Raw genomic sequence first — 24,105 nt, forward strand, 5'->3', positions numbered from 1 at the left:
AAGATCATACAGTCCAACCACCAACCCACGCCTGTGACCGCTCTAAACCATGACTCAGTGCCACCTCTCTATGATTCTTGAACAGCTCCAGGGATGGTGACTCCACCACCTCCCTGGGCAGCCTGATCCAATGCATCTTTCTGAGAAGATATTTTTCCCAGTATCTGACTTGGATCTCCCCTGGTGCAACTTGAGGCCATTACTTGTCATCCCAATGCTGTTTCTTGGAAGAGGCGGCCCACCCACACCTGGTAACAATCGTATTTCAGGGAGCTGTAGTTTAAAAAACAGACTGAGGCACGGTAAGTATTTGATTAACTGACTTGAAGAGATTAAAAAGTACCGCACAACACTTAATGCTGATTTATAAGGGGAAATACTAGCACTTTGTTTTATTAAATTAACAACTGTAGCGAGATTTTCTCAAGAGAGAGTTGGGATCTTTGGAAGAGGATGCACCCTGATCAGGAAGCTCTTTGTCAGGGTAGAGAAGGGTCTGTCTGAGGGGTGCTGACTGGAGACCCCTCAGCAAGCACCTCCGTGAGGGTCAGGTGAGGCTTCCCAGAACGTCTTGGATGGTAATTTCTGCACAGAGATATCTTGCACTTCACTGGTTCTGCTGTTGGTCATAGTTTGGATTTATTCCCCCACTGATACATCCTCATCCCCACAGTGACCAACTTGAATCACGCTCTAAATGATCAGTTGTGAAACATAATACACAAAAAATGTCTTTTCTCCAAAAGCAAGTAACAAGGCTATATATGTTCGTACAAGAAAGCTGTGCAAGCTGATACAGATACCAACATGCATTTCATGCCAGGAGAACTTGGCTGCTCTGAAGCTTTTCCTTGTTCACTATCACTTACTCTACCACAAAGTCTTGTGTTTGCAGTAAATAGGGCCAGGCAGGTGGAGGATATTTATGACTGTTGAGAGTCATTTATTTTGGATCTCTGTTTAATGACCTCCCAGCACAAAACGTGGGATTTTTTTTTGACCTTAGTGCAGAACAAGCAAAGGGTAAGCGATTTTCATCTGTTAAGCTGCTGTATGGGAATCAATCAGCTATGATAGGGTGCTTTAAAGCCTACCTTTCACATCACTAACATCACAAAAGTCAACATGGAAGGTGCTGAGTGATGCTGCATAAGGCATTTTTGGGAGGAAGAAATAGCTAAACCCGCCTTTCACATCTTCAAAACTCAGCGTGTGATTGTCATAGTGATTTCTTACAGTACTGCCAAAAAGAACAACACAAATCAGGAGAACTGAGTAATACATTCTCTGTGCTTTTAAGATTAATATGCTAACAACTGACAATAGTATTCCTTTACAAACCACAGACAATAAAATGATGAGGCAATTTATATTATTATTATTTTTTTATTTTATTTTATTTTTTTATTTTTATTTTTTTTATTTTTTTATTTTTTTTTTTCTCTGGGCTGGCCAGGCCCAGAGAATGGTGGTGAATGGAGTTCAATTCTGCTGGCTACAGATCATTAACTGTATTCATCAGGGGTCAGTTCTGGGGCCTGTCCTGTTTATTGGTGATCTGGATGAGGGGACTGAGTACACCCTCAGCAAGTATGCAGATGACACCAAGCTGGGAGGAAGTGCTGATCTGCCTGTGGGTAGGAAAGGCTCACAGAGGGATCTGGATCAGCTGAATTGATGGACTGAGGCCAGCTCCACAAGGTTCAACCAGACCGAGCTCCTGCACTTTGGTCACAACCTCATGCATCACTACAGGTGTGGGGCAGAGTGGTTGGAAAACTGCAGAGGGAAAGGCTCTAAGGGGTACTGACAGCTGGCTAAACATGAGCCAACAGTATACCCAGTAAGGCCAACACCATCCTGGCTTGTATCAGAAACAGTCAGCAGTCCAAGATGATTGTACCCCTTGGTACAGGTGAAGCTGCACCTCAGGCACTACATTCAGTTTTTCACCCCTCACTACAAGAATGACGTGGAGGCCCTGGAGCATGTCCAGAGAAGGGCAAGGACACCATGAGGGGCCTGGAGCACATCTTATGGGGAGCACCTGAGGGAACTGGGGTTGTTCAGACAGAAGAGGCTCAGGGGAAGATGTCAGTGCTCTGTATGATTAGTTGAAAAGAGGCTGTGGTGAGGTGTGTGTTGGCCTCTTATCCCAAGTAACTGCAATGGGACAAGAGGTAATGGTCTTGAGTTTTGCCAGAGGAGGATGAGGTTGGATATTAAGAAAAACTTCTCAGAAAGGGTGGCAATTCATAGGAACAAGCTGCCCAGGGAAGTGGTGGAGTCGCTGTCCCCAGAGGCATTCGAGAAACTAGGAAATGGGGCACTGAGGGATATTGGCTTAGTGGGCATGATGGGGATGGGTTAATGGCTGGATGATTCTAGAGGTATTTTCTAATCTTAATTATTTCTATAAATTTTCTATAAATTTGCAAACAAATTTATTCAGAACAGATTGTGCCTGAAGTTCCTCCCCCTATATCTGAAATACCAATAGCCTGACAAACAGGCCTTTCATCAGGAATGTTTGAGATAGGACAACCAATTTGGCTGAGCAAATAGCATTTTAAAATAAAACAAACACTCACGTACAGCTACTTCAACACAAATTTACTTTGCATTATAATTATCCGCAAAGCTAGCTTGTTGTATTTCTATCAGGCATCCAATTTGCTTCACATATCCACCAGTATATGAGTGCAATCAGCAGTTTTCTTTGAGCACAACTTCCTAAGGATATCTGTTTTGCCAGCTATGCTCGGTGATCCAAGGTCACCCCAAGCCCTACAAGGAAAATTCTTTCAGGAGATAAAGCTTTGCTTTATAGAACTTGTAAAAGTTTTGTGGTTTAAGACTAATAAATACAATTCAGTTCAGTACAGGCAGCAGCCACAGTGATGGATAGGAGGAAGAGAGCTGGGCAAGAGTGGTTCTGTCACCCATCAGCGTTTTGTTTTCCTTCAAACAGTTGTTTTCTTTCCTGAAGGGAAAAGCGCTAAATCTAGCGCTGAGTTCAGGTTTCGCCTGCAGCGCTTGGGTTTGCAACAACTCCCAATAATATTCTAACCGCAGTTTCCCTTTTATCTACTGATACAACAGGGCAGAGCTTGACACCTTTTTAGACATGAAAAGACTTTATCTTGTCTCAAGTAGCAGCTGCCATTAGTCTCTTGCACCACAGCATCTTCCCAGTTACTTTGTTAACATAATAGCATACAGCCAAGCCCACGCTAATCCCTAAAATTCATCTTAGATACATCATTCTCAAATTAGAAAATATTCCTGTCAACTATTTATATTTACACACACATAAACTCCATTTATCAGTTCTGGACAAAATCCCTGTTAGCGGCATCTGTGAACACACTTGAGTATGTCACTAATATCTCCCAATGGAAAAAAAAATAATAAAAAAAAGTAAAAGCAATTGCAGCTCAATAGTGGGATACACAGGAAATAAGGATTTTTTGGGAGATCATTTCCCACTATATATATATATTAATCTACATACATATTCCCTATATGACTTTCTGGTTGATTTCCCCATGGAACTGCAATAGAATCACAATCACGTGAAGAACGCTAAACATTTCCCCTTGTTAATGTATGCTACATAAATTTTCTGTATTCAAATAGATGAACAACACCTCTTGTTAAGTGGAAATAATGGTATTTATACTGCTAAGATGGAACCTAAGCTCCTAGTCTATATTACTCCAGGTATCGCCTGAGCTAGAATGACAGCCTCATGAGGAGTGATACAGCAGTGAGCCGGGGGAATGCTTACATGGAAAAAACTTCCAGAGGAGTATTTGAAGAATGATGTATGTCAGCTGCTCCACCTTCACAGCAGATACCATTTTATTGCTTTGTATGAAGCATCCTGATACAGGCTGTTTTGGCTGAGCAGGATGGGTAAATGAAAATGCATTCGGTGGCAGCAGGCTGATGCATTACGTTCACTTACACTTGCATCCAGTTCAGCATAATCTTTCAGCAATATTTTCTGCAGGTGTTATCGGTCTATCAATATACTTAACACTTTCTTCACAAATGTGAGTCTGCAAAGCTTAAGCTTTGACACCAAGAACAGCTCCAAAGTAGAGAAACTGGCTTTAATCCTTGCCTGGAATAAATTACAGTAAGGTGAGAGCTCCAAATGCATTTAAACTGTGATCTCCACTCTGCAGAGAATCACAAATCTGATGATACCCCCAAGGATAAACGCTCCTATGTTGATTTGCTGCAATGAGCAGACAGTGTGAGAGGCAGAATCCTATGCAGTTATTTTCAAATCTATTGCTGCTCCTAACTCTTTTTGCACTGCAGTTCTTACCATCTCATGAACGTATCTCATTTCTGACTTTCACAGTCCATAAAACACGACTTTGTTGTTAATTACAGCACAGTAGTTTTGGAAAGTCCTTCAGTCAGTCAGTCTTTTCAGGAATCTGAAGAGCAACCAAAAAAAGAAGAAAACCTCCCCCAAAAAACACAGCTTACCATCCAGCATTAAGCACAAATCTAAAGCACAGAAACCCACAAAGTATGGGTGAAAGTGTATGATCCTTCCAATAGAAGAGTACATTCTGATGTACAGAGGGAATGGTTGTACAGTGCTGATATTTTTATTCATGAAAATTCAAGCTACTGATTACAACCTTTGGGATTCAAAAATCAGCAGCAAGAAAGAAAAAGAGTCAAACACAAACAAGTGTCCCTCTGCACACACATACACAAAATGCATCCACCATTGACTGCAGCATCTGGAATCTCTCCCTTTCTAATTGGTGGGTGACTGCTTCTCTCATTCTCCACATTGTTTTGTTCTTTCAGCTATACGCTCACGCCATCTGGGTGGTGAGCCCCCAGAAAGAAACCATCTTCAAAACTGAAAATATCTCCAATAGTTTTGGAATTCTTGCTCATCTATGTAACTCATTTCTCATTTAGAATGTTTACTACAAATCAGCTTTCTCTACCTGCCAGTGGGCAAGCTAAGAAGTTACCATTTTCACTCATTACAGATTGTATTTACTATTTCTTCTTTAAACACAATCAGAGTTTAGCTTCCTAACTTCTGATGTTTCTGCCTCTGTAAGAAACAATTGACCTTTTTATGAATGCCCTAACTTATAAACCTGTGTTTAAAACAGCCATCAAATTTTCTTTAATAGCGCAAGGGACAGCTACAAAAGCAGAATATCCTTATATGGCTTATTCCATGTGGAAGGTACAAACATTCAAAGAGGTTTATTACAGGGCACAGCATGTTATAAATTAAGCTATGCTCAAATGTACATCTGCTGCATGTCTCTGTAAGATCCGTTAGGGATAATCAACACATCCAGCACCCCATACTTACTGCTTTTAAGTAAGTCTATTTGTATAAGCTGAAGGACTAATAACTTTAACAACATGGCAGGGAAATAAAGACTTCATAATTCAAAAGTACCAACCATGCTCCCTTGTACACCATAGTCTGCTGTTTACACATTCAGAACATAATTAAGCCCAGAATAATTGGTATTTGCCTATAATGTCTGACTTAGTATTTGTCAACATATTAGTTGCAAACTTCAGCAGCAGCACAAAGCATTTCACCACCCTTCTTATTCATCATGTTCACACTTCAATCAACATCGCACAGAAGAAACTCTGAAAAGGAGTTCTATAAGAAGTTTCAGACTTTATTGTTACCATTATTATTTTATGAGCAACCTAATTGCTTTTGAGTCTTCTTTTTATTCTTTCAGACAGGGGAAGAGGACTGTCTGCCCACCCAGAAATCAGAACATCACTGTCAACTTGTTGTGCAGGACTAGAACCTGTGCCCTGAAACAGCTGTCCTGAATGTTGGGAACAGTCAACTTCAACTACAGAGGAATCTTTTGGAGATAATTCCAATGACGAATTCCCACCAACTTGCTTAAAATTGGTGCTTTTCTCCCCCTCTTTAATTACAAGTGCTGAGTCACTGCTTGTACTTCTGCTACTAGCAGCGTTAAACCTGTTCTTTGTAAAAGTTTTTTTAAACTGGCCAGGGTTCAGTTGTCTTTTCTTCTGCTTACAAAGTGGATTTTTATTCACGTTCCCATCATCACTGTCTTCGCTAGAAGAGCATTTGCTCTGACACACACTCTTAAAAGAAGTTTTCCAAGCAGTTTGAGTACAAGTTTTTGTAATGTTACGAACAGGAGCAACATTTGTTGGCTTTTGAGGCTGCGAAAGCACTTCACACGCAGTATGCAACCACTCTGGTGTTTGCCCACTGGGGACTAGAGATGTTGAACAGCTTATATTATGGACTTTCTGCATCATTTCATACAGGGTGTCACCTTCTTGAGAAACACGTACACTGGATTCACTCGCACAGGTTTCTAGTAGCACATTTTTAGCGTCTCGCACTGGTTTATTTAACTGACATGAGGAAGTGAGACAATCTTTATCACGTTTCAATGCTGCTTCTGTGTGTTTAAAATGTCTGGAAGGCTCCTGTTGCATTACATCTTTTGGCAGCATAGGCTTTGATGGAACAGAAGTCTTCTTAAGTATACGCTCACTTAAAGACAACTCTTGAAGTTGTTCCATACAACCATCTGAAAGCAAATCATCTGCACTATCAGAATGATCTTGACCTGACTGCTCAGCACCAGAACATTCTGAGCTATTTTTCACTGTTTCACAATGCAGTGGATACGAGTGTTTTATGCACGCAATCAAGTCAGGTGCTGGATCACAGGTATTACACCCACGGGTTGGTGAAGTGCTAAAGAAGGTTCCTTTCTTTTCAATACTGCTCAGTTGTAGATCAGCTGTTACAGAGGATGACACTCCTGAGTTTTTAGTACTTTGTGCTGGCACTACAGATGAGTCACTCAATGTACTCTGTAAGTGCAAGCAAGGTAATGCTGCCACAGAAAGTCCAACTGATTCTGACATTGGTATAGATGTAACACAAGAAGCTGCAGCTACCACTGGATCTTTTGATTCCATGCTGCTCTGGCATATCTGATATTCAGGTGGAGTTTTTCCATCAGATGTGTGGTCTGGCACAGGAATAATTTCATATGCAGACCTGAAATTCATTTGAGACAGAAGACTGGTAACATCACCATAAGCATCTGACAACTCCTTTTCTTCTGGTCTGTTTTTCTTGTCTAAAAAAGAAAAAAAAGCACACAAACATTGTACTTCCACTGCTGAGCAATACTTATCAATACTTACTTTTGTTTCTTATATTTTGGCAAGGCCTGTAAGTTAATAAGATAAAAACTTTTGGACTTACTTTTCTGTTTCTTTGCCAGAGCTTCTGACTTTTCCATTTGGTAAAGAGCCACAACATCTGGATAAGCAGCCTGAAACAAAGACTGCTCTTCTATTGTAACTACATACAATTCCATGGGCTCATCTTCTGCATCAACATAGTGCTCTATCAAAATTAATGAACTGATATTAGAAATATGTATTTGCAAATATTTCAGAGGATGGAACAAGAGAAAAAGATTTGAGTATAATGAATATATGTAAAGAGACAAATAGTACAATGTTTGAGGCTTAGCTATGGCACAGCTATTTGCTTTCTGATGAGCTCCCTACAGTATATAGACACACTGAAGCCTGTCATCATGAAACAAGACAAAACAACATGAAACACTGTCAGATCATATTGACTACAAAAAGTAGTTGGAAACCAAGCTTCTTGCTTTCTAGGTAAGTGGTTAAAATGGGTGGCATTGAGGGGTGTTATTTGCTTTTTGTTTTGTCTTACTTTGCTCTTGGTTTCAGGGTATCTGAAATATGACATTTTCTTTCTCAGTACTGTTTTTCCAATCTTATTCGCACACACTTTTTACTCATAATGCCATCAAACTATTTTCCTCCTTAAAGAACGCTTTTGTCTTTTTCTATGAATTAGACTGTTCAATAATAAGCAATGAAACCAATCCAACCTGGTTTTTGCCACTCAATTTCAAAACAGGGAATTCCATTTTTAACACGTGTCTTGACTATACTGCAAGAAAAGAAAGTAGCACATTAAACATGAAATGAAGAATCTAAGAAAGAACCTAAACATATTTCAGTATTTTAATTTATGATGATTCGGAGCAAAAGAAAAATAAACTCTGTAGCAGTGAATTTAGCACAGAGTAGCGCAACTAAAAATCAAAAAGCTGTTTTGTAACATACGATCCTAATGCAAACTTCCACAATCAGTCTGGTATCTTCAACCATAAGCAATACTTTTCTGAATGAACAGACAGTATCGTTCACATCTTTTGCATGAGAGCATGAAGTAAGATAGTAAACCGGGCTGTCATGAAGACTGACTGTTCCTGTTCATTTCACATTCTAAGTTCCTACACGTAAAGAGGTTGGTGCTGATTCATTACTGTTTTTAAAGCAACTGTGAAAAGAAAACTAGATCGAGATTTGTCTTTTAAACTATTAAAACACTAAACAGAAACATAAACAGAACATATAAATTCTTCCAAAGTAAAACACCAGTAACTTGTATAATCAGATCATTAAAAAGCAGCCTCCAAACAACATACTCAATTCAGTCACTCTTTTGTAAGATAATCATAGAATCATAGAATGGCCTGGGTTGAAAAGGACCACAATGACCATCTAGTTTCAACCTCCTGCCACATGCAGGGTTGCCAACCACCAGACCAGACTGCCCAAAGCCACATCCAGTCTGGCCTTGAATGCCTCCAGGGATGGAGTTTAAAACCATCCCCCCTTGTACTGTCACAATCCACCCTCGTAAACAGGCATTCCCCCTCCTGTTTAAATGCTCCCTTCAAGTACTGGAAGACCGCAAAGAGGCCTCTTATTATAACAAGTCCAGTTATAGTAATAATGATTAATACAATATATAATATAATAATGCTGAACAGAACAGCTTGTCTATGATGCCACACTAACATTGGCTGCTTTTGGTTCCCTAAAATTAATTATATAAAAACAAGAATGGCACCAAAAAGTGGATGAAAACCTTCAAATGAAGAATGTGGAATGGATCCCATTTAAAAACAAACAAACAAACAAACAAACAAACCTCTTAGGAAATTAAATAACAATTCCTTTCATTCTGTGAAGTTAAGCCTAGCAATCTTTTCTCAACAGACACTGTAGATTCTTAAAGTTTACACAGGCTTAACAACCTATCAAATCACTAAACATCTGAGCAGAGAAGTAACCCCGTAAAGGTAAATCACATAGGCTGGATCTCTGGGCTGAGGTGAATGGGATGAAGTTCAACAAGGCTGAGTGCTGTGTCCTGTGCTTTGACCACAACAAACCCCATGCAGTACTACAGGTTTGGGGTTGAGTGACTGGATGACTGTGAAGAGGAAATGGACCTGGGGGCACTGGTTGATGCTGGGCTAAACATGAACCAACAGAGTGCCCAGGTGGCCAAGAAGGCCAACGGTATCCTGGCCTGTATAAGAAATAGTGTGGTCAGCAGGAGCAGAGAGGTGATCATCCCCCTGTTCTCAGCTCTGGTGGGGCCGCATCTCGAGTACTGTGCTCAGTTTTGGGATCCTCACTACAAGAAAGACATCGAGGCCTGGATGTGTCCAGAAAAGGGCAACAAAACTGGTGAGGGGTCTGGAGCACAATTCTTATGAGGAACGGCTCAGGGAGCTGGGATTGTTTAGTCTGGAAAAGAGGAGGCTCAGGGGAGACCTCACTGCACTTTACAACTTCCTGAAGGGAGGTTGTGATGAGGAGGGGCTTGGCCTCTTCTCCCAAGCAACAAACAGAACCCGAGGAAATGGCCACAAATTGTACCAGAAGAGTTTGGTTTAGATGGGACATAAGAAGGAACTTTTTTTCCTCAGAGAGTAGTCAGGCACTGGAATGGCTGCCCAAGGAGGTGGCAGAGTCGCCGTCACTGGCAGTGTTATAGATGCGTCTGGATGAGGAGCTCCGAGATACAGTTTAGTGGTTTGCTGTAGCTACCGCAATGGGAGGACGGTTGGACTAGAAGATCTTGTAGGTCCCTTCCAACCTTGTGATTCTATGATTCTCATGTGCACAAACCCAAGGAAGTATAACGGAAGTAAGCACAGGAAAAAGCAGGCTCTGTTGGAACATAAGAGTGTGCCTCCGGTGGTGCAGCGGTAGAGTTCCCGTTTGCAACACCAGGGGGCCCGGGTTCGAATCCCCCCCTGTGGAGCAGGGGGTAGAAGTGCCACTCTGCTACACAGAGGGCTCGAATCCTGGGAGTTGGACTTGATGATCTCTAAGGTCCCTTCCAACTCGCACAATACTATGATACTATGATACTATGATAAGAGAACTGCTGTATGTATAACTGTGCAACAGCAACATATATATTAACATGTACATCTAAATTCTTAGCTCTCCTCAAAAGGAGCAAATAGCTTGAATCAAAGATGAAAGAAAATAATTAGTTTTGTTAAAAAAAAAATAAAAAATTTCTCCAGCAGAAGTAAAATATTAGGTTGAAGAACTCCAATTATGTTACCGTATTGCCTGCAGTTGCTTTGAATCAATATATCCAGATTTTCTCTGGATCATATCATAGTGCGTCAAGAGCACTAACAGTTTCTTACAAGCATAATGCTTTGCCCATTCCATCTTCTCAGAAGCAAATATCTGTTGATATAAAAAAAACAACAAAAAAATATGCTTTAAAACTTTCTTACTCAGCTCGGTATCAAACTTCAACAGCTGTACAGTAGGAACACAAAACTAAAAGATTCAAATATCTAGAACATTCTGTAAGTTAGAGTAATGCCAAACTATATCTCACTACCAAGTAGAGGAAGTTACCTCTTTAAATGAATACATCTACCTGCTGTCAATAACAAGTCAAAGAACAGTGATGTAAAAGAAAAGCCACATTCCAGGTGGCAATGCAGAGCTGTCACTCTGAGATGTGTGACAAACTAGGCTACAAGTCAGAGTCAAAATGGAAGTCTATGGGGTAGCGACACATGAATTCCCCACTGAAGAAAAAGTTCAAGATGGAGCCCTCAGTGGGTGAAATGATGTGATCTTTTGGGATGGGAAAGGGATGACACTTCTAGATTTCCTGCAACCCAGACAAAGCGTCAACTCTGACTCCTCCATCATGATGTTGACTAAGTTGAAGGCTCCAACTTCCAGAGCCAGGCCCAGAAAAGAAGACAACCATTTTCTTGCAACACAACAAAGCCAGTCCCCACACCTGTTTAAAGACCATGGGGCTCTTTGCCAGTCTTGGTTGGACTGTCCAGATTTAGCACCCTCTGACCTCCATCTGTTCAGGCCAATGAAAGACAGACTGCATGGGTAAAGTCTTCCTAGCAATGATGCTCTTATAGCAGCTGTGAAACTGTGGGCCACCTCTGCTGGTACAGATTTTTACAAACAGAGCATGCTCTCGCTCATTGGTAGTGAAAATACATAGCTAATAGTAGTGATTATGTAGAAAAAAAAAAGTGCTTTGTAGCAGAGAATCTGCTCTATCAAATTGTGGTATTGTGCTGTTTGTAGCTGTTGTAGCCTGCGTGGAAACAAGCACTGGTAATACTTTTGGAGCAAACTCTGTATGCCACTTTTGAGTTTTGAACATTTGGAATTAAAGTGCCTCTTTACCTGAAGGGTGATAGTATTGAGCTAAATATGGGCCTCAATACACACAATTCAGAATAAATGTCTCTGCTTGTTATGTATAGAAGCTGGCTGCCTCAGTGATACCAAGAAATTATTTTCTAGGAAAAAAAAAAAACAACAAAAAAACCCTCAAAGTCTGCAATCGTAACTTGAGTTACTGTATACAAAGTGTTGGTATGAGGACAAGACAAACATGAGTAAAAGCAAGAGTCACACCTGTCAAAACCTTTATGAAAGATGGGAGAAAGATAACATTCCTGAAGCATTATGCCTCATAAACACACCATATTTTATACACTAGAGATGATCCAACGCTCAGCAGTCCACTCTAGTAATGCTAGACAGTGAAAAATGGAACAACACTAAGTGACCTTTTTTCCAAATGATTTTACTTGAGTTTTCCTAAGTGTCTATTTACATCAACTAATTTTTCAGAGTTGCCAATTTTTTTGACTTTCAAAAAAATGAGGTGAATGAAAGTTGTAGCAAGGTACTTTAATTATATTTCCCATAGAATTACCAATGAAAATCAAAATCACAGATGACTTCCTTAAGGCAAAAACAAGAAAATCCTCAGAGCTGAATATTCAGTATTTTCACACGTACCTGAAACGACAATAAATTTGGCCTTCTGTATTCTACTATCTTGTTCAGTTTATTCTTGTTTACAAGAAATTCTTGGATAACCTTGGAAAAAAAAGGAGAGTTGAAGAAAGGGCAAAAAACCTGAAATTTCAATTAATTGATTTGGAAAATATATCTTTAACTAGGCTTCTTACCTCAGAGAATGGAAAGCCTTCACAGCTGTTAGCTTTTCTGAAGGTAAAACAAAGTGTTAGGAACTGAATAACAAATTGGAAAAATGCACAGCTTAAATGCTCATTCTGCACATGAAAGGGAAAGCAGTTCTTTTTCAAAACATTCCTACTTTCTGATATTGTCCTCCACTGCACTTGCTTGTTTCACTTGCTCTAACTGATGCCATTCACAAGGGCAGCAGTATTTGGAGTCATTGGGTTTGCAGTATCTGGTGCTTCCACAGGATTTACATCCACTGCGCTCATGTTCCTTGCGTGATCCTGTAGAAGGTGTACAAATCACGATGAGAAAGGTTTTAGAGACTTCCAAAAACAACAGTAGCAATAAAAATATAAAGGTCAGAATGCACACAAATCTGGCCATGGCACAAATAGCAGCTGTAAGCAGACCTGAGTATATCCGCTATATACTTACCATAAAAGCTGACAAAAAGAATATTTTGAATTATTTTCTTAAGACTTTCCCTAACCATTTCAGACCTTGTGAAAAAGAATTTACGATACACGAAGCTACAGAAGTAGCATGGGCCATCTGCACAAAATAAGAAGAGGATATATAAAACAAGCTGTTTTCCCCTTCTCATTACCATCCAGAGCAATGGCTTTGAATGAGTTCACCAACCAAAGGCACTACAAAAATGGGGTTAGGACTAATTTACTTTCAAGAAAAAGTTACAGCAAAATCCAGCAACAGTCCTCATGCAAGGCCAGTTTAGGGAGAAGAAAAGAAAGTTGCTTGCCTTTACAGTGGGCTGTCTTTACTGACACTGTTAAAAAGGTAAATTACTGGGTTTACACAAATGCATTGTATTAACATTCTGCTATCAGCTGTTTTCACATTTGAATGATGTCACTTGCACCCTCAAATAGCCTTCGTATGACACACAGTGCAGAAAATGTGAAGTCAGAAGCTGAACGACAAGAAAAGCAATTTGTAATGCTAGTCACAAAAATTCAACCAGCCAATGACCCCAACATCCAGAATCAAGAACAAACAAATGATTAAGCTAAAAATAAAATTCCATGCTGTCAACACTGACCTGGATGATGGCACTCAGAACAGTGCACTACTCTTTTAACAACCAAAGATGGATTATTATCATGCCCAGACTGTTCTTTCCATTGCTCAAACCTATAGGGGTGATATTTAAAGGATTAAGAAATACTTTATACGTTCATACTTAAAATAAAATGCACAAGTATTGTCTAAGTTAGGAAACTAGATTATTTGGTTTTTAAGAATAGCCTTGTTGGATTACCACTACTGACATGCACATTAAGATAACAAACATAGAAAGCATTTAGTACTTCATGTCCTAATCCACAAGCCAGTTAAAAATAAAAATCATCAGTTCTTGTGACTTCAATCCAATGCAACAACATACTCTAGAGCTGGGTGTCAGCTGATATTTAAAGCAATTAAGAAGTTCATACACACCATGTAATTTATTTAGGCAAAAAACAATGCAGCCATCTGACTCTCAAAACGATTAAAAAAGTATTACTAGCATTGTCTCAGAGCTGAAGCCCATACCAGAAAGCGTGTGAACTAAAAACCAAAGTACTTCAGCACACAAGGTAAATTTTCACTTTACCTTTGCAGTAAATTTTGACCTCTCAAAGACTCAATTAATTTCATAGCCTGTTCTTTTCCAACTCCTGGAATGCCCTATAGAGACAGAAATATGAAACATTAAGAAATGCCATATGCAGTACAGACATCTTTACTGTATTTCTAACATTATGGACAAGACAATAAAAAAAAAAAAAACAAAAAAACAACAATCCAAGGCATTGAGCTATACTGAGAAAAATATTTTTTTACAAAGTTACGAAGCTAGAAATAGTAAAAGATTGGAGCTACACGATCAGTGTGCCACGCAAGATGCATAAAATGGCCTTACCCTCAAAAGCAGCTCAGATAAAGACATGTTTTCCTGTTTTCTGCTGTCTTTTTTTCCTGCATTTTTTACCCCTGTTCTTACTCCTTTTCTCTCCTATCTGAAACGGGACACTACATTCTTGCCAGCTAAGCGCCAGACAGACAGATGAAACTCTTCATCATAGTTTTGGAAAGACTCTATCTGAAATCAAAATGTTAGAAACTCAAGAAGATGGGAAATAAACAAACCCACAGAGCAAAAAGCTTTCAGTTACAGGAGGAAGAATAGCTTCATGGCAAGGAAACCTTTAATACTTGAAGATTTCAAGCTGAGAGGTGGTTTACAGTGAACAGCGCAGAAGCTTTTCCTGAAAGATAATTAAAAATTCAAACCTCGAATAAGTTCTCCTCTTTCTTTGTATGATTTTGATATTTACTACATTGTTACACCTGTAATACACATGCCCTCTATAAGAAAACTGACTACCACTATGGGTAATGGATGGAAACAGCAAATGTTTTTCAGGAGTTGCTCAAGGATAGAAATCCAGGACTTCACTGTAACTCTTAAATACACTCAGGAGCGACAGTTGATCAAAAACAACCAGAACAATTTAAATGTACATGCTGCTTTTCAGTTCTCTGTTCAATTCTTATGCCCACTATTTTACCAAGAATCAGTGCAGTTGAATATGTACGCCATATCGAGTGCCCCTTCCTGCAGCACTACTACAAATAAATCAATAGCTCAGTTTCACTCAGAGGTAATGACTGAATAGAATATATGCAACTTCATGAAATAAATCTCTTTTCAAAACCAATTAGAAATTGCCATTGGACTACTGCCAGACACTTGAGCAGACTATCAGGCATTCAGCTTCTTCAAGGAAAGCAGCATCTTTGTATGTAATGAACAAAGCAAGTGCAGTCATAGAGTGGTATTCCCACTTATCTGTTCTGCAAATCTCCACACCTGATGCACTCCTGTAGTTCAGCTTTCCTTACAAATTCATATTATTATTTGCTTTGCTGGGCTGCAGCAACTCAAGACTGGCCTGGTACTACATAATTGTGCCATTGTATGACAATGCAATAACTCAGCATACCAGAAGCTGCTAAGGACATTGCAGAAACTACTGATAAGTCACTATCTTCTGCCTCTCCCCCCCCTTCATTAGCATTTATTTTGTGATAATGAAGTGTTTACAGATTCGTGTAACAGAAGCCAAGTCTCTCAATAAAGAAAGAATTAGAGTGATGCACTCTGCCTGTTGCTGAAAAGGACAGACTTATTAAAATAGAAACACCATGATATAAGAGTTAACTTAGTTGCTCCCATTCAGTGGTTGTGTAGTGCCTGTGGTTACAGTATGATGGACTGTACAGAAACAGCTTCATCCTATTTCCTTTCCGTTCCAAAACTGTTCAAAGTCTCAACAACAACTCATGAGTTTTCAAAACAAAACAAAAAAAAAAAAAAGGAAAAAGTGCCCACTGGGAACCCTCTTACTTCATTCATTACTGAATAAAAATCACTAAGTTCCACCCAGAAGTAGCGTTACTACCAACTGCAGTTCAAAACCATCACTACTAGCTATCCCAAAGGACACAGTGTTTTTTTCTCTTTCCCCAGCTACTATGCCAGGCATGTACTATATGTGCTAATGGGCAGTTCTCATGTTTGCTCAATATCAAACTGCAACTTTCACACAATGGAGATGAAGATTGAAGTCGGAACTAACACATCACATTTAGAAAGACTAGTGCTCCATTTTGATCATCTTCGAGCTATCACAAAAAATTATATTGGCTTGCTAAGCATACATAGATCTCAGCAATCATGTATTGTATACAGTTTTGTTAACATGTGCAAGTCTTTCTTGATATGCTGTAAGTAGCTACTTACCTTTGGAAGATAATCACAACCCAGAAGAACAGCTAGTCCAATCAAAGACTCTCTATCGCAACCAAGCTTCTCCTTAATAGAGGACATTGTGTAGCAGTCAAGATGTGGCTCCTGAAGAAGAAATTTATCATTCCTTTCATTTCCATGACACCAGGAAGAAACTGCCATGTCTGCAGTTCTGTTCTACAACAGGTCTGCTCTATAAGATACAGAGGGGTCTGATAGAAAAATCCTATACAGCAGCAATTAAAATGTATAATGTAGTACATGGACACCACGAGAATAACAGAAGTTCTAGAATTTTAAGTTGTAAGCATGGATACCAACTACTTAAAAACTACCCTTCAGATAAAGATATAAAATACCAACCCAATCTTGTTTTTCCTTCACTTCCTTAGTAGGTTTACCGGGCAAAACACACAAAACCTTTTATCCATTTTATAGAGAAAGTGTCAACTAAGAATATTTGGATCTGCCAGTTTTAGAAAAAAATGTATTCTTAATAAACATTTTCAGCTCAAGGTCATAAATTGATTGTTTTTTACTGAATGATCACAATAACTGATTAGTTACAATACAGACACATATTCCCTGTCCTATTCATCATTAAAGACTAAGAGCATTTACTGTAAATATATTAACACATAAGATGCAGGCACACAAATCAGCCAGGAGGCTGACAACTCCTACATGCTCCAAATGGGAATGCATAGGAAGCAATGATTTCACTAAAATTCTCCACCACAGAAGAAAAAAAATATCATTAAGCATAATTACACACCACAGAACACCACAAATACAGGTGATAGTACTGTAAATCAGTCATTTTCAGTTGTTTTGCTATCAAACCCAGTACATGGATAGAAACATTCCTCTCAAAGGATAGTTAAAATCAATACAAACTAGTAGATAAGCATGATATCCAAGCAATTGTTTCAAGGGCCTCCTTTTAGTTTCCATTTACATTTGTGGGAAGACTCTAAAGAGGCAGCAAGATCCCCTTCTGACCCTACCGAAGTACATTACCTTAGAATTCATGGCAAAGTTCCTATAAACTGTCTGAGCTCCGTATAAGAAAACATCTCCATCATTGGTAATGCACCCATCGACATGGCCTTTTGCATTCAGGTAAGCACACATTGCTTCTGCTTCCCCAGCTGCTTGAACCCATGGAACACCTAAACATTCCAGCAGCTGGAGGCACTAAATGAAAGAATCCAAAAGGAAATATACATTGAATGTTAAATTATATCCAGTTATCTGCATTATTTTCTCAGTTTATACGTCTGCTCTGAAATAGTATATATAAAACATAATATCAATACAACAATTGTTTTACAAAAGTATCTTACTGTAATAGTCAAAAGAAACATTCCACTAAGACCATTTATTACAGATTAATATATAGTATGTTAATCACAGAGCATGACTGAGCTACTCCTTCTCAAAATCTGACTACTCAGCAGTCTGTGCTAGTCCAGTGTATCTTTTAACAAACTGCCAGACTCCCCCAAAACATCAAGCAGAAAAGTCCTGTGCTGTTGGCCTAAGTGATACTGGACCACAATTAAAGACATATTGAGATATATACAAACACATGCTTTTAGAATAAAGCATGAATACATTCAGTTACCGAAACCATGAAAGCCAACCTATTATATTTCACAAAACTCTCAGTATACAAGAATGGCAAAATACCTGCAATAATGAATTAAAAAGAAAATTACTGAGCGTAAATTCTTTGCAGCCAAAGCTTCTCAACTGAGAAGGGTATACAAACTTTCAGTCTAACGCAGCAGATTTCCAACAATACATCCAATGACAAGGAAGCTGCATATCTATAATAAGCACTCAGTTATGCATGTGGCTCACTACAGTATAAAACACAGAGAACACATCAAACAAGAAAACTGATCTGATACTGCCACGCTACTGCAACACTCAACTGATGTTGTGAAACACAATTGCAAGAGATGTGTTCCCTCTAACTCCAAATACTGTTGGAATTTGTTCTGCAGAAAACTACTAATTCTTTTTCAGTTCTCATTTTCAAGCTGTTAAAGGTTTCTATTGCATTAAAAAAAATAATAACATCGTGACACACACCCCAGTTACTCACCTCTTTTAAAATGGATTTAAAAAAAGATCTCCCTGTTCGTGCAGCCCCGTGTTTGGTGGAAGCTCCATATCGCACCTCATTTCTCTTACTCATGGTGTCTGCCTTCAGCTTGGGTGCCTCACCTTCCATGACAAACACCAGTTTAATCCCCATTGATGTGAAAAAAGAGTACCGAAAAAATAGATTTCTGCAACAAAGTAAGGAGTTCCAGAATTAAGGAAGACATCTAAAGAAATCAGGTTTCATTATATCTGTCAGCCTACTCCAGGAACAGTCACAGAATGATACAACAGCTTAGACTAGAAGAGACCTTAAAGATCATCTAGTTCTAACCCCTTGCTGTGGGCAGGGTTTCCAACCTCTAGATCAGACTGCCCAGGATCCCAACAAGCCGGGCCTTAAATGCTGTCAGAGACAGAGCATCCAGAATATCTCCAGGCAACCTATTCCAGGTCATTTCTCCCCTCCCCTCCCCTCCCCCCCCCCCCCCCCCCCCCCCCCCGTTACTGTAAGCATCCTTTGTGCACTGGAAAACCACAATGAAATCATCCCAGAGCCTTTTCTTCTCCAAGTGGAACAAGCCCTTAATAGTTCCTCACAGAAGAGGTGCTCCAGCCCTTTAATCATCTTCATGACCCTCCTCTGTACCCTCTCCAACAGTTCCTGTACTGGAGGCTCAAGGCCTGGACACATTACTCCAGATGGGGCCTCATAAGGGTAGAACAGAAGGAGACAATCACCTCCCTGTCCCTGCTGGCCACCCCTCTGTTAATGGAGCCCAAGACACTGCTGGTCTTCTGTGCTGCATGAGCAGACAAGTGGCTCATGTTCAGCTTTTCATCCATCACGACCTCCAAGTCCTTCCCTGCATGGCTGCTCTCATGACTGAGTTCTACCCAGTCTGTACTCTTATCTGGGACTGCCTCGACCCAAGTGCAACACCTTGCACTTGGCCTTGTTGCACCTCATTAGATTCTTGTGTCTGATCCCCAAGCTAACAAACTTTTATCTATTTTCTTGTCCTTACTTGAAGTTGTTTCACTACCAATTTGTAACAGCATTACAAGATTTCCAAGCAAATACTTCTAAAAATACTCCTTATCTTTATGTTTTAAGAACATAAGAAAATTAAAAGGCCACATAAAATGCATTATCTAAATTCTGCTTCCAAAAACATCTGCAATGAATGTTTCATACCATTAAACTTAAGTCTATCAATGCTGGACTATCTGATGTAAATGAATACTGTTGTTACACAGACTCAGAGACACCATTATTGAGCCAATTTATTTCATATGGAAATACAAAATACATCCCACCATTGATGTATAAGACAGCAATAACTACCTGGTCTATAATAGCAATATTCAGAGTAATCACACGGTATATGTCTTTCCCTATCATTCCTGGATTAATGGATTAAAGACCATTACTCTAGATTTAACTCTGTATATTTGTTATTGGAAAAAGACGATAAGCTGATCTTTTGAGGCAAGTTCTATTTTATAACATATATAAATCCAATTAAATACTAGTTTCTCTAGAATACTTAGTGAAGTAAGTTAATCTCCATCTACCTAAAATATTATCTTTTGGGTTTTTTTTTTTTGTAGAAATCCATCCGTTCCTCCATCTCACTTTTAAGGACTGATGTTTCCATTCCACTGCATAGAAGACTTCATATCATAAAAGAATTCACATTAAGCTTTATTTGCTACTTAACTATCCATTTGTAGTCTTAGTAATGAAATTTTAAGAAGTGATTCTAAGACGCTAATTTTTCATATCAAATCAACTCAGCAGATGCCACAGAAATATCTAACAGCAGCTACTAAGTCAATATTCTTGAGCTAACCAGTAGATGTTCATTTTAAAATATCTGCATATAGTTTCATAACACCTACTGTCAGCATCATGTGCAGAAAACAGCGCTTTCAGGTAATGGCTGCTTACTGAAATTGCACACTGAAATTGAAGACCTACTTCAACGTTGCTCTTTAAACTGAAGAATGATTTAAAAACCATTTACTTCAAGGTGGGATCTAATCAGAATTCTAATCCATAAGCAAAATCAGGCTCAAGCATGCATGACTCCTGGTACATTCTGGGACCAGCCCCCAAACAGCAGTCATAGACAGCTTAAATTTCTCTAGCACCTTCCTACACAGCTTCAGGAATTCATGAATACATGGCAATGAGAATCTTGACTTTTGTTCTTGCAGCTTGATCACTTGTACATCATGCGGCACTATATCACAGTAAGACTAGCACGGTTCTGCTGGCACACATCTCACACCCATCGTTGAGGCCTCGATAACAGCACAGCTGGTTCAACAAATTATCCTATTTGCAGCCAAGCATTAAGTTGAATTCAACCAGTATGACCAAGCCATCATTTCAAACCCTTTATGTACACAGCACAGGTTATAGTAACAGAATCAAAGCAATGCAGTAATTTGAATAATGGAAATAAGGAGTTATAAATTCAGAAGAAAAGCTATAACTTAAATCATGCGGTTCCAGAACTTTTGGTTACAATTATCTATATGGATACCATACCTCAGATGCGGCTTGGTAACTACTCCGATCATCTTTTTAACTGTCTGTGCTTCACAAACCCACAGACTTAAATCAACAGCAAGTGTCTTTCCTTTGAGACTACTCAAGCTTACAGGCTGTCTCACAGGCTCCAGGATTTGCCACAGATTAGTCACTCCCATTGTTCTACCTTCTCTGTTGTCAGCAAGAAGTTTTTAGCTGTAAAGATGAAGGAAAATAAAATATTCTCAAAAAATGAAACACGACATATTATGAATGTTAAGACCAAAAACAAATACCCAAACATTATCAGTTTTGAATCATAGAATCATAGAATTACCCAGGTTGGAAAAGACCTAGACGATCATCCAGTCCAACCGCAGCCTAACCATAGTACCTTAACTCTAACAACCCTCTGCTAAATCATATCCCTTTGCTTTCAGGAGCAAAGCGCACTCAAGACTTCTAAGCACTCTACAGATGGTTTATTACTAGTTCCCCTCTTTGCATTATATATTTTCATTCCTAACAGTCTGAACATAAAAGCAACACATAATACAATATAACACAATATAAATTCCACTGAAACAAACAAACCAAGCCATATATTACTTGTAAAATATCCCTCACACAACTCAATTCCGAATCTTCTTTAAAAACCAAGAAAACGATATCTACACTCTTTGAAGGAATTACATCCTGAAGCAAAGCTGTAGGATCCATGGACAAGGAGTCAACACAGACAGGCTCAAGAAGTCCCTTCAAAAAACCATTTCTGAAGTTATAATGGCATAACTCCAAGAACATGCTAACACCTCTCTTCTTTTGTTACTTTTGCATTGTATGACAGGCACTAAACTACTTATAAGGAACACCAGCTGACAACACACCCACTAGGCAGTATATTTCTTTGTCTCTTACTTATGCAGCTGTCATCTGCACTACTCCATTGCTAGGTTTCCTTTTCTTCACTTTCCTTGGACAGTTCTGGTTTTCATATCTTGCTGCCTCTATATGAAGCCTCAGACTTGTAAAAGGGAGGGAAAATCCTCACAGTACCCATCTTTTCCTGCATTGCCTTATCACACCAAGTTTGCCTCATGCTTATTTAATTCTCAGTTCTCTCAATATCAGAAGATAGAAATAAAATCTCAAATATTTTTTATTTCTTGTGTCTTGAATTTGAAACTGTATACACCCAAAGAACACACATCCCTCTTTTGAAATGGACTCTGAGACCTGCTTAAGACACATGAGGATATGCCACCTTGTGGCTTCTTGTGAACAGGGCCACGTTAAAATCAAGAAGCTTCCTCATCTAACACCCGGCACAACAGCACAGTCTCTCTTTGCAAGGTGTTATTGTACTGTTTTAAAGAAAGGCAGCCATTCAGTAACGCATCACTCCTACCACTGTAGGCATTCTAGACTGTTCTTAAACCATATGCTCAAAGAAAGCTTTACCATCAACACAAGTCGTGTTATTGTAATCCTCTTTTTCAGACACAAAACCCGGTTTTAGTCATAGGTGCTCAAGGCATAACGCAGTAATAAGTCCTGTTATTATGACTCAAGGATATAAAATGAGTTAAAACAAGGTATAAAGCATACAAACGCGTGGCATTACTTCCTGAAGCACAGAGCGATCAGTTCCTTGGATGCACAAGGGGAAACTGACAAAGGCACACAAACTTCCAGAGGCATGCACGGATTCAATGGAACAACAAAAAGGAGCATCCTTCAGTCTTACAGAGATGGAGCCTTCTGAGGAGGGAGGTCGAGGCTGGTTTCCATTCTACATACTGACGAATCAGCGTGGATTAGCACAGCATCACCAGATCGCTGGCAGGAAACTAAAACACAAACAAACAAAAAACACCACAAAAACAAAACGAAGCCCTTTTTCAATAGAGCACAGCGGTAGCGTTCAGCGCTCCGTCCTCCCTCCCTCCAGCTGTGCCCACGAAGAACTGCATGAAGCGGGAACGCAGCCCGCCATTCAATTTCAACACTTGAAACTCCCGCCCCGATCCAACCTCAGCCCCACACACCTCACGCCGCAGCCCCAAATAGGGGGGCAGGGGCCGCTCCCCACGTCCTGCCCGAGCCTTGAGGACTGTCCTAACTGGAGCACAGCCGCCATCCCCACAGCGCAGATACTCACCCCGCAGCTACCCGCTCCACAACCCCAGCGCTCAGCCCAGCCGCCGCTCCGCCCTCCCGAAAATGGCGGCACACGGAAACGGCTCCTCGGGAGGCGGCGGGCAGCGCGCATGCGCCGCGCTCTTGGCGGCTCTTCCGTTACGCGCTCCCTGACGAAGCGGGAGCTTTCGGCCCGTCGCGGCGGCCCGTTGCGGTGCCGGGGACAGGTAGGGCGGGGGGCGGTTGGCCTCGCGGGGCTGCGGTGGTTGGGGGCGGCCGCGGTGCAGCGAAGGCTGCGATCCTTTCTCTCTGCTCAGCGCTGGTGAGGCCGAACCTGGAGTGCTGCGTCCTGTTGTGCCCCCTCTCCCCCGTGCCTACGAGATGTGGGTGTATGGGAGGGAGTCTGACAGAGGGCTGCCGGGGTAGTGAGGGATTGGAGCCTTTCTGTGAGGAAGGGCTGAGTGCTGGTGCTGTTCTTCCTGGAGGAGGAGGGGAGATTGTCGACATCTGTCAACACTTGAGGAAAGAATGTAGAGAAGGGCTCCTCGATGGTGCCCGGAGCCGTGACAGGAGCCTGAGGGCACGAACCAGAGCGAAGAAAGTTTCCTCTGAACGCCTTCAGTAAATACTTTTCTACTATGAAGCGTGAGAGTGCTTATCCAGTATTAAGTGACACTGTGTTTTCCTTTCATGCTCTTGTTACGTGCATAGCAATTAATTGTAATAATTTGTATTAATTAATGATGTTTGTATAACTGGATCTGTCTTGTTCCTATTTCTTTGTGGTTTATAGCTGTGGGTTTTGTTTGTAACTGTGCTTGTATGTCCCACGCTAGTACATTTAATGCTCTTTACTGAATTGATGCTTTTGTGTTGTCTTCTGGAATGACAGTTTCATTATCACATGTATTACTGATGTTCCTGATTTTGTCATCACAAATTTCCGTTCACACTCCTACTTCATATTGCAGTACAGCCATAAATTTAGACTCCGGATTTAAAATACGATGTACAATGTGTCTGTTCCCTATAGCAAACTTCTGTTAATATTTCTCAGTACTAT

At 40.1% G+C, this 24,105-nt stretch overlaps 2 protein-coding genes across 3 annotated transcripts in view; one reads left to right on the forward strand and one right to left on the reverse strand.

Moving 5' to 3' along the window:
* Positions 1 to 5,583: 5,583 nt before the first annotated feature.
* On the reverse strand, positions 5,584 to 23,147 carry GEN1 (GEN1 Holliday junction 5' flap endonuclease). Of its 2 annotated transcripts, XM_072331753.1 has the most exons (15): positions 23,065 to 23,147; positions 22,651 to 22,753; positions 20,922 to 21,119; positions 18,363 to 18,549; positions 17,270 to 17,446; positions 16,244 to 16,354; positions 14,051 to 14,124; positions 13,496 to 13,587; positions 12,566 to 12,716; positions 12,417 to 12,453; positions 12,244 to 12,324; positions 10,505 to 10,635; positions 7,956 to 8,017; positions 7,292 to 7,435; positions 5,584 to 7,163 (listed from the first exon to the last, which is right to left on the reverse strand). In XM_072331753.1, exons 3-15 carry the CDS (start codon positions 21,080 to 21,082, stop codon positions 5,725 to 5,727), a joined length of 2,847 nt encoding a protein of 948 aa, XP_072187854.1. In that variant the 5' UTR covers positions 21,083 to 21,119; positions 22,651 to 22,753; positions 23,065 to 23,147; the 3' UTR covers positions 5,584 to 5,724. The 2 variants fall into 2 exon arrangements, with proteins under 2 accessions (XP_072187854.1, XP_072187856.1); XM_072331755.1 differs by lacking the exons at positions 22,651 to 22,753; positions 23,065 to 23,147 and having other exon boundaries at positions 18,363 to 18,484; positions 20,922 to 21,047.
* The window catches only part of SMC6 (structural maintenance of chromosomes 6), a 32,360-nt gene continuing 31,368 nt past the window's right edge, over positions 23,114 to 24,105 (forward strand). The window contains exon 1 of the mRNA XM_072331752.1: positions 23,114 to 23,269. The gene's annotated coding sequence lies outside the window, so the exon portion shown is untranslated. The remainder of the gene's footprint in view (positions 23,270 to 24,105) is intronic.

The sequence above is a fragment of the Excalfactoria chinensis genome, chromosome 3 (genome assembly GCF_039878825.1).
Source record: "Excalfactoria chinensis isolate bCotChi1 chromosome 3, bCotChi1.hap2, whole genome shotgun sequence".
Classification (NCBI taxonomy): domain Eukaryota; kingdom Metazoa; phylum Chordata; class Aves; order Galliformes; family Phasianidae; genus Excalfactoria; species Excalfactoria chinensis.

What these genes read in the sequence shown, in the direction of transcription:
- GEN1 (XM_072331753.1), bottom strand. Translation starts at nt 21,082, where the DNA reads ATGGGAGTGACTAATCTGTGGCAAATCCTGGAGCCTGTGAGACAGCCT. An exon ending in AAGGCTTTCCATTCTCTGAG is followed by an intron (nt 12,325 to 12,416) that starts GTAAGAAGCCTA and finishes TTTTTTTCCAAG; the next exon opens with GTTATCCAAGAATTTCTTGT. An exon ending in TCTGGCAAAGAAACAGAAAA is followed by an intron (nt 7,164 to 7,291) that starts GTAAGTCCAAAA and finishes TTTCTTTTTTAG; the next exon opens with ACAAGAAAAACAGACCAGAA.